The sequence below is a fragment of the Anguilla anguilla genome, chromosome 9 (assembly GCF_013347855.1).
Source record: "Anguilla anguilla isolate fAngAng1 chromosome 9, fAngAng1.pri, whole genome shotgun sequence".
Classification (NCBI taxonomy): Eukaryota; Metazoa; Chordata; class Actinopteri; order Anguilliformes; family Anguillidae; genus Anguilla; species Anguilla anguilla.
This window is the reverse complement of record NC_049209.1, coordinates 40,373,062-40,394,004: the sequence shown is the minus strand read 5'-3', so window position 1 is coordinate 40,394,004 and position 20,943 is coordinate 40,373,062. Positions and strand designations below refer to the sequence as shown.

At 41.3% G+C, this 20,943-nt stretch overlaps 1 protein-coding gene across 4 annotated transcripts in view; it reads right to left on the bottom strand.

Annotated features, from left to right (window-relative positions):
- LOC118235599 (transcriptional coactivator YAP1-like) overlaps positions 1-20,943 on the bottom strand; it is a 52,236-nt gene that overhangs the window by 15,875 nt on the left and 15,418 nt on the right. For 2 of the 4 annotated variants that reach the window (XM_035433095.1, XM_035433096.1), the window contains exons 3-4: positions 4,388-4,503; positions 444-557 (exon numbers count right to left, since the gene is read on the bottom strand). In XM_035433095.1, the coding sequence (XP_035288986.1) occupies positions 444-557; positions 4,388-4,503 (230 nt within the window). The remainder of the gene's footprint in view (positions 1-443; positions 558-4,387; positions 4,504-20,943) is intronic. The other 2 variants (XM_035433097.1, XM_035433098.1) reach the window with 1 other exon arrangement.

The window sequence follows — 20,943 nt, the reverse complement described above, 5'->3', positions numbered from 1 at the left end:
CGCTAAATCAGTGAATGATGAACTGAGCTTTCTTTCAACCCCCAACAGTAGACAAATGCGTAAATAAACAGGTTTGAAACCCTAAAAACACTGCCCACTCCCCCTTTATTGTGTTGCATCTGACAGAGAGGCCAGCTAGAACCTCATTTCCCATCATTCTGCCTGCTGGTTCCACACTGCTGGTTTTTATATATATTTTTTTAAACACTGGATGAAGTACTTGTAAAGGCGAAAGCAGGTCATTCAGCCTATCCACACTCACCATTTACCTACAGACTACAGAGTACGCAGCAGTGCGTCAAGCCCGGACTAGAACACCCTGAGGGTCTCTGCCTATACTACGTGGCCTGAAAAGCTGTTCCACACACTGAGGGCTTATGGTGCAGGAAAAATAATTCCTGCTATTTGGATAGAATTTCGGAATTTCAGTGGTCCAAGCTCACCAAAACGCGAGTCGAGGCGGGGGTCCAGCCAGGAGGTGGTTTTGTTCTTGTGGTTGATGTAGTAGATCTCCCCCTCAGAGGTGATGGCTTGCTCCCAGCCATCAGGGAGAGGCCCTGGGACAGGAGAGATGGGCGGGATGTTCAACACTTATTCCAAACAGGGGGAGGTTTTGGTTTCCACCTCTGCTGACCTTGAACTGTTTAGATTTTCTGGCTCTTTTCAAATATCAACTAAGAGTTACAGACCATTTCCCACAAAGAACATCAATATCTTGCACGCAAGGAACAAAGGACTAGAAGCTTCTGTTACCAGCAGAACCTCCTAGAATAGTCACATGCATAGGAGTGAAGGAATGCCAGTGCAGACTATCCGACTTCCTCATCAAATCTACGGTTGCTAATCCCTTGTTTAGTCACTCAGTAAAGGCCAACGATTTTTGGGTGTAGATATTTAGTCACTAAAATCTCTGGGAAATTGAAGTTGCACTGCTGTAACATAAATTGTGATGGAGCCTATTGCTTGTTGAAGTAAAATCCAGTATCTCAAATATAAAATATATTCTATATCAATAACTACAGACAATTTACTCCTGCTACTTGAAGGGAACTTTAGAGCAATTTGAAGGGCAATTTATCCATTAAGTTGCATTTATGATTTCACATGCCTAAAATCATTTAAAAATTATAAATAGGAAAAAAAGTGTATGAAAACCCCAGGAAATGCAAAGTACAACGCATGTGCAATGCACACGGCACTTCTGAAAGGCTGGGGATACCCACCTGAACAGCTTTACTTTTGGCACGACTGCCTTTAAAGAGGAGGGCCTTCATTATGGTATGTTACCTGTTGCGGTGCAGGTGAATGATCTATTCCCTCCCCCACCCCCCAGACAGGGATATACTGTGTTGTAACATTTGCCAGGACACACCCTCAGGGTGTGGAGGGGAGAGGCAAAGGGGTTACCCAGCCATGCCAGTTTCCCCAAACACCCCAGCAGACAAGACCAGACATGTTCTGCGACAAACATACCTTTGCCTGGGGAAGATTCTCACACAACAAAGCCGTCTAAAGAGGTTTCTCTGAAGACACAGAGCTGAGGTGGCAAGTGCCAATACAAGTGGTAAAAGTTGTAAAGATACCTTAAATGTGTCCAATTTTGCACATGTGGGACTGCATTTTGCACATGCATGACGACATTTTACTGATTCCTCCCCTCTGCAAAAGTGAGGTAAAGGTACTCCAATTTGCTGCAATGATGATTCATATTGACCATACATCCATACTGACCATAAATCCATATCAGAATACCTAATTTCTCAAAGTAAGAATATTAATTTAATTTTTACTTGTTGGCAATTCTTGAGACTTATTATGGCCTTGGATAGCTATTACAAAAGATGTAATATAACTTACTGCGCTAGACAAAGTAAAAGATTAGTTGGAACATACAACCAGTGGCTGCATAAAACCCCATGTAATTTCACCTAACAAATCCACAATCTACAGTCGCCTTTAAATGCAAACAGTCATCATCCCCAGTTTCTGAAACAGAAAAATGATAAGAACATGTCTTGCATGTTTTGACATGCAACTGGAAGGAAGAAGTCAAAACAAAAGTAACTCTGGCACTCGTGCAAGAACCTGCTAAATACTCACAGAAGATGTTCAAAGACAGCTCTTTCTGACTCAGTTTTTTCTCCTTATTAAAACATTTATAGACATGACTCATTAAGTACACGTACCAGGAGGTTTTTAAGCACACCTACTTTAAGCATTAGAGATACTGACAAGGTAAAAATGAAGATCTGACCAAAGAAAGGTTCATACTTCCAACAGACTTTTAGGCTTTAAGCATAAAGAGAAGGGTTTGGACAAGGCTGCAAGCATGCATGCATGTTATATTCCATTGAAGAAGATACCAGAAGACACCTTGATGACCAAAGCACAACAAAAGAACTCAAAGGCCGCATTTCTTGGACATGAGTATATTACATTACAGGCATTTGGCAGGCGCTCTTATCCAGAGCGACGTACAACAAAGTGTATAACCATAACCAGGAACAAGCATGACGAAAACCCTAGAGAGAAGTACCGGTCCAAGTGCAGGGAACAACCGCATAGTTCAACTTGGACCCTGAAGGTTAAACTGATTAACATTAACACAATACGAGAACAGCAACAACTCAGTCTATGGAAAAATACAAGCAGTAGTTAAGACAGGTGCATTAACTAAAGCCGCGTTTCCACCAAAAGTACCCGGAACTACTTTTCAAGGAACTAAAAGGTTCCTTCAGCTAATGGTTGTCTGCGTTTCCACCGCGGTCTAAAGTCCTGCGAAGATTAGGCAAATTAGCCCACTGACGTATGAAAAAGCGACGTTGTCGTCGGTCCATCTGTCCTATGATTTCTTCTGTAACCCCATACTACCACCAAAGTAGCCCACATTATTTTCTGGAGGGGTTTATTCCACTTATATACAACGGGCTACCAACAATGACTATATATGGTTACTTTTGTATTTATTGATTTTTATCTATTTAATCACTTGGAATTGAAATATTCTTCTGCAGCCGTTTGGGCATATTTTACCGTTGTCAAGCAAAACTGTCGTTGGTAGTTGAACTTGGACCGTTGTTATGCAACAAATAGGATATAACAGGCCAATAGTCAGATTGTAACTGTTTCCTCTCAAACACATTCATTATGTTTTTATGCGAACATTCACTTTCATGTCTTGACATCCGAGGCGACAGAATGCATTCACATTTCCAATATAACTGGCAACAACAGCAGAAAACATGCACACTTTGTAAACAATTAGCTGTTTGATTATTTTCTCATCGTCAATTACATATAGGCTAATCGCAAAATGACAAGAATAGAACGAAAACTCGGACTTGCGTGAAAATTTAAATTAGTAGTGGTACAGCCATTTCCCTCGAAATTACTGCTAGCCGAGCAGCGAAGTGTGCCCTCCAGATGCGAACCATGCACCATAAATTAGTCCATAGTCTTCCTGGTCTTTTAGTGGAATTGAAGAATGGCAGTAAAATGGAGTAAAATTACGGCAGTCTGAAAAAGCTGCGAGTAAAATGCTGCGAGTACTCGACCAATCAGAAATGTTCAGCGCTGCAAGCTCCACCCAAAAGGTTCCTGTACTTTCGGAAAGTACTACCCCCCGAGCAGGAACTTTTTGGGGGTAAAATAAAGCCCCCGGAACTAAATTTAGACCCTAGTTCCTGCGGTGGAAACGCGGATTAAGTCACCGACGAAACAGCTACCAAGTTACAACCCTAAGCTTACAGTCATTTAAGAGATTACAGGGAGGTAGGGAGGGATGAGGAGAGGTGCAGCCTGAAGAGGTGAGTCTTCAGTCGTCGCTTGAAATGGGTCAGTGTCTCAGCTGTTCTGACCTCCACGGGGAGGTCATTCCACCATCGTGGGGCCAGAACAGACAGGAGACGTAGGTGCGAAGAGGGGGAGGTGCCAGGCGTCCTGAGGTAGCAGAACGGAGGGATCTGGCTGGCATGTAGGGTTTGAATATCTTGTGGAGGTATGCTGGGGCTGATCCCTTGACTGCCTGGTATGCTAGGACCAATGTTTTAAATTTGATGTATATATGTGTATATGATGTATTGATGTATATATAGATGGATGTTCTTTATATTTATAAAACATTTACAAAAAGGCCATTCGCTTGGTATTTGGCACATTAAAAAAAAAACACACTTTCCATGGGATTAAAGCGAGTAGCCTACATTAACCCCAAAAGACAAAATTTCAAAACAATACCAACAAACAATTTGTACGACCACAAAAACCCTAACAGCAGAGTCTACTGGTTAGACCCTGCTGGTTTGTTTTGTAAGAATATACCAGGGGAGCATACAGACTTGGCTCGGATTCTGTCTGGCCAGGGCTGGGTGCTGGGTCAGTTGCTCACCGGAGGCAGGGCTTATGATGTTCTGCTGCATGGGCACAGGGCTGGAAGGGGCATTCTGGTTCATCTGCAAGAGGGCCTTGCGTGGGTCCTGCCAGGTGGTTGTCTGGTCCAGGTGGCTAAGGCGAGAGAGCAAGAGAAAGGGAGAGAGAGTGGAGGAGGGGGGGAGCATACCAGAATTAGAACAACTGACATATGCCACTTATTATTGCTTTCAGATATTACATTTTTTTCCAATGCCCTGTTACGAAATATATATATGTAATTATTATATTTATTTATGGCCGTACATTCAATTTCTATAGGGGTGTGGAGATGGAGGCCAGCTCTACACCAAATATGGAAGCCAGTTTTTCATGAAGACAAATCCCATACTAAATATATGCAACGCATACTAGCAATTGTGGTGGCAAATGTGGCAAAACATAATTTGCTATAGTATGAATCACTAAGCCCATTTTCCAGCCCAGACGAGAGATGGACAAAAGACTGACGGCTTTGAGAGCCAAAAACTGCCCCTCTGTCAGACACGCTGCTAACACCCACTCAGCTTTCCACAAATTATGGTATGCACCCCTTAAACTCTCATTCATGTTTGGTTGTAGTTTGGGAAATATAAAATTTTCCAGAGGCAAAAGTTCACCAAATTCGCATCCACCACCCTACTCTGAGGCTGCTTGCTTTTGCAGATGGGAACAAACTGTGGAACTCTCAGTCTCAGCCCTGCAGCACTGCAAGGACTGTACAATAGCAAGCTCAGGGATAAATATTTGGATTCCTGCAATGATACCCAGAGTAATTTCATAGGCTTCACAGAAGCAGACATCAACAATGTTCAGCCAAGAACTGCAAGAGCTATTGAGACCCCTGGTGTTGTCCAATTGAAGAAAACACAGACAATCTCATGCCCCCAGAGGAACTCCAGATTTACCAAGCATACACACATGCACGCACACACATAATGTACACGCATAGATGTACACATATGTAGACATATGTTCGGGGTGACATAGCTCAGGAGGTAAGAGCGGTTGTCTGGCAGTCGGAGGGTTGCCGGTTCGATCCCCGCCCTGGGCGTGTCGTAGTGTCCCTGAGCAAGACACCTAACCCCTAACTGCTCTGGTGAATGCGAGGCATCAATTGTAAAGTGCTTTGGATAAAAGCGCTATATAAATGCAGTCCATTTACCATTTACCATTCATCCACATACAGGTGTGCACACATGCGAATGCACAATCATTCACTCACAAACACCCGCATAAATACGCACACAGTGATGAAGACCCTCCTATGTCAGAATTCACAGCATAAGACCCTCCTATGTCAGAATTCACAGCATTATTGTTTACTGTTTTCCAGTTGGACTAACACAGGCAAGCTAGCTAGCAGCCTGAATTACAGAAAACCAGGTGAACACCAACCAACTTCTACTGACATCCTGACTCAAAACCAGGCTAAGACCAACAAACTTCAGCTGACTGATGGAAAACTGGACTAACAGAGGTAAACTTTGGCAGACTGACTGACAGAAAGCTAGGCTGACACCAACATATCCACTGATATTCAGAGTAAAACACATTCTTTCAAATGATTCCACGTTAAGTTTATGACGTGTGTCTTTGAAAATCCAAGGGACCAACAGGAGCATTTTCAAATTCTATCAGACAGTATCAAAATACAAACATTTTTGACCTTTGACCCATGTCTGGCAACATACTCATCATAAATCAATATTATTATTTTACACTTAATGTTTTCATAATAAAAATGACACGTGCATACTTCAATTGCCAACATCTCATTTTGTCCCCACGCTTGAGTACCATTGTATGCTAAAGCCATGAAACTCAGAGGCTCCAAGTATGAGCATATATTATATTGTGCAGTGTCTGCCTTATAAGTATGTGTGAGTTTGGATGTATGGCTGAGTGAACACCCACAAACACACACACACAATCATTAGCATACAGCCTCTTGATTTTCTTTTCTCTGATCAAAGGAGCTGCCAAGTTCTCCCCCTGCCTTGACCGCACACCGCCACTGCCCCACCTTCATACCCGTCAGTGAAAGCAAGGGAGTACAGCTCTGACACAGACTGAAGGGGCCCCTTCAGGAGGAAAGGAGAGAGGAAGGGAGAACAGGAGGGGGGAAACTACGGAAGCAATCCCTCTGAACATGACTGGCTGACTGAGCTACTGTTCTCCAATTTCATTCCATGATCCCCCCTCTCCTCCTGTCCTCGGTACTGCCCTGCCCCTCTCCACACTGGAAACTTAGATGTTTACAATAGTGCTGACCGTAATATTGGGGGGGGGGGTCTCATCACAGCTCAAGTTTGTCCACATGGCACAAGCTGTTGCTAGTTTGGGAGTGTGGGCAGAGGGGGACAGTGGTGGGATCTTGGAAAGTACACTTTAATTACAGCACAGGAAGTCTGAGGAGGAAATCTCTGCTTAGTGTTCGTTTCACTGTGGGCGGCTGCAATTTACAGTGGCCAGAGCAAGGGAAGTGCAGAGCCACACTGTATTCCAGTCTACTGTGAAGTCAGTTAGCGGCGCAGGCATGCATGCATATGTACATAGATACGTACACGCATACATGCATGTATGCATGCATGAAACCACACAGACATGCGGTCATAACTTTGCACATGCTTACACACATGACTATATACGCATACATGCATGCGTGCATACACAGAAAACAGAAAGACATACAGGCCTAGATACTTTATCTCCTACGGGGAAAAAATCAGTTTTTCGCACAAAGCCAGCAGAGGAACAATAGACAATAGTTGTAAATTTCAATGTGACATCCCTGGTAAAATAAAAGATTACTGGGTCAGTCTTTCGGTGTTCAGTGACCTCCTATGTATTCAACAACAGCAGAATGTGATTGAAATGCACACCCTGGGATGATCGTTTTTTCATGTTTTTCCTAAAGACGTGTGGTGCCTTGACTGATGTGGTGGTGTACTGTTTTTGGGCTTCCACATTCTCCAATCCCAGAGCTCCGTTGCACGGGGGAACAAAATTTGTATACCGACTCCAGCACATACAAACCGAAAGTGCTGCTTTGAAGTCCACTCTAGGCACACTATTTTATAATACTTATGTTTCTTACTTTCTTACTATAATACTCTGTTTCTTATGCAGCTTATCTGAAATTCATGTGAAATCTCTTATAGATCAAAAATACAGCACCAGAGCCTCCTGAAATATTCCATTTATCAGAAGAGTTTGCTATCAGGGTTGGGGTCAATTCCATTCGAGTTCAGGAAATAAAATTCAAATCATGGACAGAAAAATGGCCATTCAATGAATTAACTAAATGCCCACTCATTACTTGTCTTGAATTGAATGACATTATTTGAATTGAAATTCCCTCTGGAAAATGTACTTTGTTTTGCACTGTTTGACAACCAGACCTTTTCCAGCTGTGAGCCATCAGATGGGCTATGCTAAAGGGTAGACATAAATATGCTTCTTTCATTCAATTCTAAAATTTAAGAAATACTGTGCATTTAGGATGGTTTAAAAAAAAATCACATGCATATATGTGTGCACACAAGCACAGTGGAAAACAATCTTCCAGGTGAATGTGTTTGTGAAGTCTGAGTGGTTCTTGAAGTGCATGCCAAATAATTTTAATTAATTTTTCCAAATCATTCTTTCATTTGTCCAATGTCAAGAAGACATGTATACCGCATAGAGGGTATGCATTGACGTCACTTTCCCACCAGAACACGCCCCCTCAGTCGGGACTGAGTGGCAAAACATGCTGCGACATGGCTGTCTTTAGTATAGGAAACAGCAAAACCGGGAGTAAAACAAACTATTATCTGCTTAAATTAAAGGCAGTTGGACTCGACAGCAATGCTTACAACTTACCAAAGAACCAGTGATCCGTGGACATTCAACAAGAAATCGGAGCTATCTTTTGCCGAAAGCCAAAGAAAAGAGAAGCAAATGCATTGCTGCTATTCGCAGAAGCAACTCAAATCCAGGCACTGAAACGTGGATTTGCGGTTGTTATTTTGTGTCAGGTATGTTGGATTTTTGGGTAAAATCATACCTTAATAATTTATATGTTTGGCTAGCTAATACGATCTAACCATCCCCCCTTTGTTTGTAGAACACAAGGCTCATCATCATGAATGTTTTTTAATAAATGCTGACAAAAACTTTACAGATGTTTTTTTGTGTCTTCGCAGCATTCAAGCTGAATGCTAACGCTGTCACTCATAGTCTTGCTGCCACTCAGTGGGTGTAACCGCAGCACTTTTGCCCGTGGTGACGTCATGTGCATACCCTCTATAAAATAAAGTATTACAAATAATAGCTCCATCAGTTAGTCACTGTATTGCTTAGGTAACTGAAAGCAACTGCAGCTCATAATACAACAAGAACTTATTGGGCTTCCTTCAAATGCATGTGCTTTGAAATTCCCACCAGCCTGTATGCTTCAGAACACAGCCCAGTGCGAACCCAGTTAAACTCCTTCAGTCTGGCTGAAATGCTATCAAATAGATACTTTCTCACCCAAAACAAATTGATTTATTAAAATGGCACATGGCTCTGTATAATGTGTTGTGTCATCCTTGTTGTTTGTAGATAGCTTTGCAAAGATACATTTCCACAGTTTTTCATGTCCCTGGGCAGTTAAAAACCAAATTAGTCTTTTGCCCACCCAAGTGAAAATATATACTTCAGCAAATGAGCACCCCTCTGAAATGCTCTTTTTATATTTCTTATGCAGAACAACTTGCTTGTAAACAGCAGAGAGTGCCTTCATCCCAAGCCAAATTTAGTCTGCAAGTCCCATGTCCGCGTAATTTCTTTTTCTCCCACACACCAAATCGGAAATACTCTATATTCAGAAAACCAGGGCTATGACCCTGCATGTATTCCTTAATAACAGTTGCAACATTAGCTAATAGTACATTAGCTTAGTAGCACAATGCCTTCTGACAAAATAAAAATAAAAATGAAGGGTGGACAAGCAGCTTTCAGTTCTGAGGCAGTCTGCTGTTGATAAGGTTTTTCACCCCATGCAGGTCGAAACTACTTAGGTTTTCAGACAGAGACTGAAAGGATCCAGGCCTGGGTGAACAATGTGGAAGCTGATCTAACTTAAGAGAGAAAATATTAACTTTTTCACGGTTAAAGAGGGAAAGCTGTAGCAACCACAAATGTGTAACACCTACATGGCTGATGCCTGGCAGCCATTTTGTGCCAGAGTGCTCTGCCTACCAACTGAGGTGGAGAGGGAGGGGATTGTAGAACTAGCAAAACTAGTAGGTGACCAGGTTGAGAAAGCCAGGTTGGAAATTTTGCCAGGACACCCCTTATGACCCACTATGAAGCACACTAAGATTGTGATGCAATGAAAGTGCTCTAAAAATCAAAGGTATCATTACATTTTTTTTTTATTACTCATGTACTAAAGCGCCATGGGATCTTCAATGACAACCAGTCATTACATTCATTTGGCAGACGCTTTTATCCAAAGTGACGTACAATAAATAAGACAGAAACTTGATTTAATGTCTCACCTAAAAAATGTACATAGCATCTTGGGGGTGGAAAAGAAGTAAATGTGCATTTTTGAACAGATCAAGATAAACTGAATTTCGTTCAGTGCATTTGTACACAGCACACTGAGGTAATTCCAAGCACTTGGGCTGAGGAGTTGGAGTTGCACACACAAATCGAGCCAATCCAGAGAGGTGGGAAAGCGAGCACCAATTTGTGGTCATTCACCATCACCAACATATAAAACATCACACCAGAGGCCTTGGTCTAAAGCAGGGGTGTGAAAACTTGGGGGCACAGCAGGTATTTTTGTGGGTTTTGATTCCATTAGCAATGGGTTCAATTCTTTGAAACCAAGCGTTTAAATTTAGCACTTTAATGTTGAAGCACACCCAGAAACAGACACTGCTGTTCTCCACAACTCTCCACTTGAACAGTCCACCATGTTAGTGTATTGGAAATTTATTTATAGACTTTTCTGTTTTAGCTTTTGCTGGTGTTCCACTAGAAACAATTGTTTTTGAACATCAGCTTTCATGTCTGGATTTCCAAGCACTTGAAGAGTGGGGAAAACTAATTTCAACCATCAGTGTACAGCACCCACCTGGCAGACGCATGTCAGCCATTTTGTGCCAGAATGCTCACTTGCACAGTTGCACAAAACTGTTTAAACCTAACTGCTTTGCACACAATGCCTTACTGTCCATCGAATCACAGTGCTTACAGAACTCAGATAGACCCTCCTCCCTCTACCTTAAGTTCCCCCTGAGAAAAATAGGCAAGGTTTACTTTTTAACCAAAACACAAAAGTTCTATTTTCAGGAGAGCCTGGGTTACCCATCTTGAGGTAAGTGTTTGACCTCGCATTGAAAACACGCACACGCACACGCACGCACATACCTCTGTTCAGCCTTGGGCTCAAAAAACCTGCATTTATCACTTATCTACAGATAACCTTCATGCCATGATTAATATATTGCGGTATTATTATTAGAAATCTTGTCAAAGGTGCAATTATATTTCCCAAAAATTGTTTAATATAAATAAATAAGTAAATAAATAAAACAAACCTTCCAAGAATGTATGATGGGACACAGCAATTTCCTTAACCATTTTGAGGATAATGTTTTGCTAAAATAAGAAGAAAAATACCCTTGGGACCTGCGTTTCATTCAAGTTTGCTGACAAAGGTTAAAAATGGAAATTTTTAAGGGACAAAAGTTCTGAACACATTACCACCTACAATACTCATTTACCCTATAGTACCTTAAGATAACCAGTACAGTATTTTCGTAACATTGACATTCCATAAGTTAACCCTGTTAGCGCTTCTAGTAAAAGATTAGACAAGCATAGAGCTCAATGGAAGAGGAAAACATTTTTAAAAGCCCTTAAAAAAGGTTCCCTAAAAAAGACTGGATTAGCCTGTGTGGAAGTTTAAGTAAGCTCTGTGTACATGGAATCGCATGTCCTTGCTGCAGTGTAAATGCAATGGCATATAGTTACAGGCCTAATGATTATTTTGACAAAAACAAAGCACATTTTTCTCTGCAACTTCCTATTCAGCTTACCAAAACCATAACCTCTCACGATGAAATTCGTGCTCTCCTTCCGCCGACAAAAAGAACACGCAATGCAGAAAAGTGAGGCTGTTGAAAGGGGGGCACAAAATACCAGATATGTGTCCATCTAGTCTAAAACATGAATGCTGTCACTGATGTAAATGGCCTTAATACATCCGAGACAGCAGTGTGCAACAGGCACGAGACTGCACATGGCGAACAAAAATACCGATTCTAAAAATAGAAAGAGAATGCAGCCATCCCGTGCATTTCCATAGCTCTTCCCTCCATCTTTCCCAAATGACTTTACCATATTTCCCACTATAACTGTAAAACAACAATCAATCCTGGTTTGAACTTTTGTCTATAGTGATTTTTCTGGTCATGTTTAGATTGTGGAAAGTGGAAAAGTATAAAATAGTGATTTATGGACCTTTAGCCATGTTACAGAGGGAAGGCCTGCTACCTTGGTGCCGATCCCCCTGGTGGGAGTGCTGGGACCAAATGACACTGACCACTCCTCTATCAGCAGGACATCATCAAACAAGATTGCTGGACAACCTCTCGGGCCCCTCCATAGATGATGGGGTTACTTTGAAGTATGTTTCATATTAACAGGTTGACTGCTAAAGTTACAAATGGCCGCAATTCGAGTGCTGGTTTGGGGGGAGGATAGTTGAGGATGCTGCCAATAAGCACACCACCCGCCAATTCAGAAAACTTCCCTGCATGGCTTTGCGGGGCCAGACAAGATGGTCCATGAAGCTGCAGAAAACTTCCTGCCTGGGTGCTTGGAGTGGGAAGAATGAAACTGCTCCCACCAAATCACACATATCCAATGTATGCACACATGCTCAAGCATCTTCATTCAGTTCATGGATCTTGCAACCAATCAGGTGCGTGAGTTATATTGTGGGACAAAAAAATAAAAAATAAAAAAAAGTTCTTGGCATTCATTTTAGAAACAGTGAAGAGCTCTTCAGCACTAAGAACTGTAAACAACCTTTGATAAGTCATTATCCTGAATGTACTGTATTTCACTGGAGTGGCTCTCCAGTTACAGGGAAGGCACTGAAGTCTCGCGCCGAGGTGCTACAGAGAGACTTCAGCAAACAGCAAGCTGGTTTCCTCACAGTAACATCTGTGTACTGAGCTGACAGTCTGCAACTGAAAGGGGAAGAGGCTCGTCTGTCTGTGATCAACACAACGCAAGAGTAGCAAACACAAAAATACTCTCCTAATAAATGTATCACACATACCATGTGTCAGATGTAGGACCCATAAGTATGTAAGAAAAGCAAAAGAGGGAAAACAGGGTGAATTATTAGCAAAGAGGTGATATTCACACACCAGAAATCTTGAAGCAAAGTTATTTATTTTTGTGAGGTCTTAGGTTGGAAGTACAATACAGTTCAGTGAAAAAGGCCACTCTCCATTCAAAATACACTATACAAGAACAATAAAGACAACATGGACACTTTCGCTTTAAAAATAGAACAAAATCACTGAACATTAATGTTAGTAACTCATAGGATATATATTTTTAAGGACCGTCAAGCGCTAATATACAGACTGTGCTTTCTGGTGGTTTAGTTGGTAGATATCCCACCACTTAAGATGATTATGTAAGTTTTCAAACGTGTCATTCACACATTTACATGTACAATGATTTGTATTTTCATTAAGATTTTTTAAAAATAACATTCAATCTAAAGATTGTATCAAACTAGTAAATTTCATTTAAATTCAGGGGACATTTAACATGCATTGCACACTGAAAGCTCAACTATTTAAGAAATGAATTAGCTTCACTTCACCTAATAAATAGGACTGGTATTTAACCAGATTTATTTTTTAATTTCATAATGCAAAACAGGCGCACTGTCGTTACTGGGCGAGTATGTTGCTGTGAGAGTAGCAAAGACAATTACAAAAAATATTTATAGGGTATATATTACACAACTTGGTATTAACAGTGGACACAGTGCACATGCATTTCACTGTGATGGAATACTAGGATCAAAGCAAACTACTTTTTCCACTGCTTTTTAATACATACGCTAGCTGTATTGGGCAGGAATATGTTGTACCTTTATTTAAAAAAAAAAAATTTAAACTCAAACCTGGGCCTTAAAAAATAAATGCTTACTTAAGTCAGTTCTGGGGTTAAAAGTGCTAGTCACCATCAGCACAGTGCACCTCTGAATTAATGTGCAAATGGCTATCATCAGCACCCCTAATTCTCCCACCCACACCCCCACCCGCAACTCAAAATTGTAGAAGGAAATATCTCCTTGTGCAGCATTGAGGAAGCTTAAAAGCACACGGTAGCCATCTTTGAGAGCTGCTTTGTAAAGATGCCAGGAGATGGAAAGGCAGGCGGAGTCATAACTTGTCAACAGTGTCGGTCCTGTGTTGCTACCTGGCGCCGTCAATCGCTGTTGACAAAGGGGAGAGGGGATTAACGGGTGCTGAGGATCACCTTGGCTAGTACAGGGGTAGGGGAAGGGATTATTTGCAAAGATCTGGCAACCCTTCAAAGGAAGCGCGCAGCAAATGGGACAACGCCGGGTGCCCGGAGGCATAATCCAGATGGAGAAACACTTTGGAGATGCTCAAATTTCCCAGTCAGGGGGGCGGGGGGTCCATTTTTTTGTGTCCTGACAGACTCTCTGAGGTCATCTTGAATCGTAGCCTGCTGCTGCCTCTACAACACGAATAGTAGAAAGCTCTGCCTTCTCCAATTACAGTAGGTGGCTTTTGTTGCAAAATGATGAAAGCATCATAGCTAACAACAACACTGCAAAAAACAAAAAAATAAGCCAATCAACAGTATTTTTGTCTTATATTCAGACTTAATTATATTACTTTTTTGCTAAATAGGACAATAATAAAACCATTGAGGTGGTTTTATTATTGTCAAGACAATTCCATTTGTCAAGCAAACAAACTTAAAACAAGCTAATATTTTCTACTTGAGAGAAAAAGATTTTAAGTCTCATTTCAAGACTAAAACACTTGTCATGACAGACATTTTTTGCAGTGAGTATCAGACTATGGAATTGCATCTTCTGTCCAGACATCGGAATAAGGAAGACGGTGGAGAAGACGCGGTGGGGGGTGTGGTAAAACTTGAGAACACTCTTGCAGATCCTTAAGAGTTTCCAATAAAACATGTATTTTGTGGAAGACCAAATGTGACAATATTAAATAAATGTAAATAATAATTAACTAATAATGAAATAAAAAGGCAATTAAATAGATAATGCAATAAATACCTAAACAATGAAAATATATCTATTAATTATGTTATGTCTCATTTATTTCATGGCATTTTTATTTCCAAAGGACATTATGCTCTCTGACTCTTTTATTAATTTCCTTGCGTATTTATGTCTACTCGTATTTATTTCAAAAACGACTCAGCCTGTCAGTCAACATGAAAGAGGCAAGCCCCAACACTGGATTGGATAATCCTCAACAATCCACCATCTTTAGCTAGCGCTGAGCGTCCTTGTATACCAGGAAACATGACAGACTTGGTAGAGTTAAGGGATGCTGTATTAAGTTCAGCAGATCACACTGAGACAGGACATTTATCCTTTCCTGTAATTCTTAGCCACATTGAGGACATAAGTGACACTACTGGGAGCAAGTGCCCTTGACAACACAAACATCCCTGTCGATTTTTCAGTAACATAGAGATGAATAAATAGGCCACACCCCCACAGTGTGGGGAAAAAAATACCAGTTGCGCCCCAACGTTAGTAATAGCAGTCAGTGGATTATCAAGATTATAAAAATGTTGGAAAGTTGTGTGGTGGGCTGTACAATTAACAAAGCCAAGAACCCCAATTTTCCCCCAAGTGGGTGAAACAGGTAGGAATCCAAAGCTCTCTAGATGGTTAAGTTGAAAGCCTTTCTTGACACATGGCAAGAAAAATTAAAACGTGCTGGACCTACGCATTGCGGCCTCGCGCACCTTCATCAGGCTTACCTGATGAAGTCAAAGGCTTTTAAATTTTACCATCAAGAGTGACTTGGATCCCTACCTGTTTACCACTTGTATTTTTTTGTAATTTTGTTGGCAAACTAAACCCTTTTTGATGCATTGATAATTTCCTCCTTTTTCCAAAGAGAAACTTTTTGGCCATTATCTTAGTCCATGTAGTCCTCCTTCTCTAACCTTTTTGAACCCCAATTGTAAGTTAAATATGTCCTCCTGTGCAAAAAGACCTAGCCAATGAGGAGGGGAAAAAAGCAGAGTTAGACCTGTCAGGCCATTAGACCTGAGGAGAAAGGAAAAATCTGGAATGCAGAATCAAGGAAGATCTATATTTGTAATTAGTTAGTCATTTTGTCACCAATAAATGCTTTCTTTAATTAGCTGTAAATAACTTTAGTTATCTGTTGTGTCAGAAATGGTCATTTGTATACAAGTGGAACTAAACATGCCTAGAAATAACTAAGTTTAGAAATGCATAAAGAGCGGACTGTGCAACCAATGTGCAAAGTGTTTTTCGGAAATAAAAACACCATGAAATAGATAAGCGACATTAAATAATTACTAGATATTTATTTAATTGATTATTTATTTCATTATCTATTTCATTGCTTATTTATTTCAGTATCAATTATTGCTTATTATAGTTAGTTATTTAATGTAGTCACATTTGGTCTTCCGTAGTTATTAACCATATTGTATAATCAACCATCAATTTTGTTTTGAATATTGGTGAAAACAGAATGCATGGCTTTTAAAACAGTCAGTAATCTGCAGGAACTTCACTTGTGTCTAAAAGGTAAATAGCAATATTTAAAATAGAGTAGGCATATATTACACAGGTCTGGTTGGGTTGAACGGAACATTGTCCCATCTGTGCCAAGGTGAAAGATCTTGCTAAACAGCCCCAGAAACATCACTTTCCCATTCCCGTCCTCATAAACAAACACCAAATCATAAATATTACCCACTGGCCATGTATGCTGACAGTTTTGTTCAGCAAGAAACTAAAAACAATTCTTTTGTAATTGTAAATGCAGAGGACTGGAAAGGGAAGTTTGCACATACTAAGCATTTTGAGACCTTGACAGTAACTGACAGAAACAAAAAATACATGCACATGAAATTATATTTCAAATTAACCTTGACCACTAAACAGAAACATGATCCCTCTGTCTATAGCTAGTGTTGCCTGTACACCTACATAATGCCCCAAAGTCAACATGCAGTAGAATATGGGCTATCTGTAACACAATTCTACAACTTGCATAAGTTAGTGGTTTTAGTTGCATCCTCAACATCCTTCTGCAGCAGTTGACAGTACCTCCATTTGAAGTTATAGGCAAAAAACAAGGCTGTTTATCTTCAGCAGGGTATTTGAGGCCCACTGCTTTACAGCTTTATTACCCTGTGCATCAGGGTTTATACCACAGCTGGAGCCAAAAGAAGACACTTCCTTTTTGATGAGAAAAAGCCCCCACAAAAATTAAAAACTATATTGAACTGCAAAAAGAGAGTTGTATCCCCTACGTTCAGGTAAATACCACAGGGAATTTCTCCCCCTCCCCCCAAAACACGCAAGGAGTCGACCACTACTAAAAAAAGATCCCTTGGCCCTGTAATATCTGCCCATGGCCTGTCCTATCATTCCTATGCCGACGACACGCAACTCTTTCTCTCCTTCTCCCCATCGGACACACAGGTCCCTGCCCGCATCTCCGCTTGCCTGAGGGACATACAGAGCTGGATGGACAATCACCACCTGAAGCTCAACCCGGGAAAGACGGAGCTAATCTTTATTCCTGCTCTATCCTCTCCCCTCCTCGACTTTTCCATTTCCTTAGGGGACACCGTAGTGACATCATCACCCTGCGCCAAGAATCTCGGAGTGATGATGGACAACAGGCTGTCCCTCTCCAACAACATTGCAGCAGTAACCCGGGCATGCAGATTTTTCCTATATAACATCCGCAGAATCCGCCCCTTTCTCACCACCTACTCAACCCAGCTCCTGGTCCAAGCAATGGTTCTATCCCGCCTGGACTACTGCAACTCTCTTCTGGCTGGACTACCGGCATCTGCCACCAGACCCCTGCAGCTCATCCAGAATGCTGCGGCTCGTCTGGTCTTCAACCTCCCCAGACACTCCCACGTAACTCCCCTGCTCACTACCCTCCACTGGCTGCCTGTTATAGCTCGCATCAAATTCAAAACATTGGTTCTAGCATACCAGGCAGTCAAGGGATCAGCCCCAGCATACCTTCACAAGATTTTCAAACCCTACATGCCAGCCAGATCCCTCCGTTCTGCTACCTCAGGACGCCTAGCACCTCCCCCTCTTCGCACCTGCACTTCCAGAACACGTCTCCTGTCTGTTCTGGCCCCACGATGGTGGAATGACCTCCCTGTGGAGGTCAGAACAGCTGAGACTGTGAACAATTTCAAACGACGACTGAAGACCCACCTCTTCAGGCTGCACCTCTCCCCATCCCTCCCTTCCCCCCCTGTAAATGACTAAACTTAGGGGTGTAACTAGGCAGCTGTTTAATAGGTGACTTAGTTGATGCGCCAGTCTTAACGACTACTTGTATTTTTATTTATTTTTATTTTTCCATAGATTGCGTTGTTGCCGTTCTCGTTGTTAGTGTTAATCAGTTTAACCACCAGGGTCCAAGTTGAACTATGCGGTTGTTCCCTGTACTTGGACCGGTACTTCTCTCTAGGGGTTTCGTCATACTTGTTCCTGGTTATGGTTATACACTTTGTTGTACGTCGCTCTGGATAAGAGCGTCTGCCAAATGCCTGTAATGTAATGTAATGTAATGTAAAAAAATTCTCAACCAGCGGGAAAAACTGGGGGTGCAAATGAAAGGAAGTCCATTTGTGTCAGGAGTCCTTTTCCCTGGGTAATGACCAAATACAACATAGTTTTAGGAAGGCCTGGCTGAGAAGGCCTGGTTAAAAGACAAGGTAGGCGGGGTTGGTATCAAAAAGCAATGGCCAGACAACTCCACCAGAGCCCCTTGAGCACAGCCCTATATTGGCTTTCCAATGAGAAGCTCATGCATGGCTGTACTTAATGAGTAAACACAAGCCCCTATTAGCCCCACTCTTTCACTAGAGGCTCTAAATGAGAATTCTTTCATTCATTCATGACCCTCCCCTAGTCACCACCATTCCGCTTTCCCCATTTCTCCCAACCCCGGACAGCACCCGTCGCACAGACAGAAAAGAACTTAAGGTGAAGACCCCCACTTTTCTGTCATGTAGACAAAAAAAATCCTAACAAGGCGAAGATTAGGGATGGAAATTTTCAGTGATTTCACAGATCCAGTGACCACATAATGTGCTCAATTCCAAAATGATTCCTATCATAGGGAGGAATCTATTTTTAGAATGCATCTTGGCTGGGCAGCACCACTCGTATAAATGCATGCACATAAAGCACATCAGTACCCAAGTTTTTCCATCATAATAAAGTCTTAATGCTTAGTCTATTGTGTCAATAAACAGTCTGTGTTAAGATATGATAAAGAATTTTATTCTCAACTCACCAAGGTTTCGCACCCACAAAAACAATATACAACTGGTTGGCTGAATATTCAATTCTGTTTGGCTGTGATGAGTGCATTATTTTCCCATATATGCCTCACTATGAAGTATCAGTTACTATATATAGATGTTTTATTTTTATATTTTAAATTTCCTGTATGAAATGTATGAAATATGAATATGGAACTTTTATCCTTCACGGCAAGCATAGCGCAGGGGGTGTTGCTTTACCCATTTCCAAAACCCAAAATTTGTCTGTGAAAGAACTCACCATTAGTTGAACATAAACATTACCAGACACCTACAGATGGGTGACAAGTTAAAGGAAAAACCAGTGGACCAGTAAATGAGTGGACAAACATAACGAATGCAGATGCTTCCATACTGGTGTGCTGCATGGTACAATTAAGCAATTAACATTCTATCATGCTTTGTGGCATGTATAAAAAAAATGCTAACCTCGATTTTGGATCAAGATGGCAAAAGGAAAAGAAAGGAAGTGACATTAAAAAAGGGATCATTATTGGGGCACCGATGGCAGGAGCTTCAGTCACAAAGACTGGCTAATGTTTCAATAGGAACAGTGACTAAAGTGATATCTGCATTAGATCAATGTGAAAGACATCAGTAAATAGGGTCATAAATTGTTGTCAAAAGCACACATTTGATGACTGTCATGATTGCGCATTAGTGCGATATGTAAGGAAAAAGAGCAACTCTTCCTCAGGTGACTGAGAATGTCAATACAGGACACGATCAGATTGTGTCAGCAAGAACAGTCCGTCGACAAGTACATACATAGAGAGGGTTGCAGTTCATAAACCCCTCAGTACAAAGATGAATCCACATTTGAGAGTACAGTGGTGCAAAAAACCATAGACACTGGTCTACAGGGACGTGGAAAAAAGTGATATGGCCAGAGGACTCATTCTACACCATATTCTGGACAAGTGGGCAAGTGTATGTGTGGCATACACCAAGAGAATGGTACAGGACTGAATGCTTGACCCCTACAGTAAGGGGGTCTGGTGACTCAGTTTTGCTGTGAGGGGCATTTTCCTATCATGGTTTGGGTCCACTTGTCCCCTCGGAGGAAAGGGTCACTGCAAACCAATACAAAGTTATTTTGAGTGATCATCTTTATCCTAGGATGAAACATTTCTATCCTGATGGGAGTTGTCTCTACCAGAATGACAATGACCCCATCCACAGGGGTCCCTGAATGGTTTGACAAGTATGAAAGTGATGTGAATCATATGCTATGGCCTTCGCAGTCACCAGATCTCAACCCAATTAAACACCTACAGTACGGGAGATTTTGGACAAACGTGTTCGACAGCGCACTCCATCATCAAAACACCAAATAAGGAAATATCTTTTGGAAGAATGGTGTTCTATCCCTCCAGTAGAATTCCAGAGACTTGCAGAATCTATGCAAAGGTGCATTGAAGCTGTTCTGGTGGCTTGTAGTTGCCCAACACCTTACTAAGACACTTTTGTTTCTTTTTCCTTTTGTCACCTATCTGTATGTGTGCTCAAATTAAAATGATCTGTTTATTTGGTAATATTAGCTACTTTGAATAAATAAGTAGCATGTACTAAAACACTTAAATAAAAAGCCACAGCCTTCAATAACCCAAATGTAAAGTTAGCTAATAAGTCAATAGTTACCATCTCAGTGACGATGTATGGGTAGTTTAGAACCTACCTAGCTACTACAAGTTGGCGTGGTAAAGGTAATACGAGTATGAATACAAGTAATTTAACCTAACAGACAGAGAGACAGATGGAAAAAACATAACTCCTGTCAACTCTGTTGGCTGGAGGTAATAATAATGAAGAATGCGCCATTTTTGTCAAGCAATTATTGTGTTTATTATACTGCAGTTGGCCAAAATGCACTGCTGC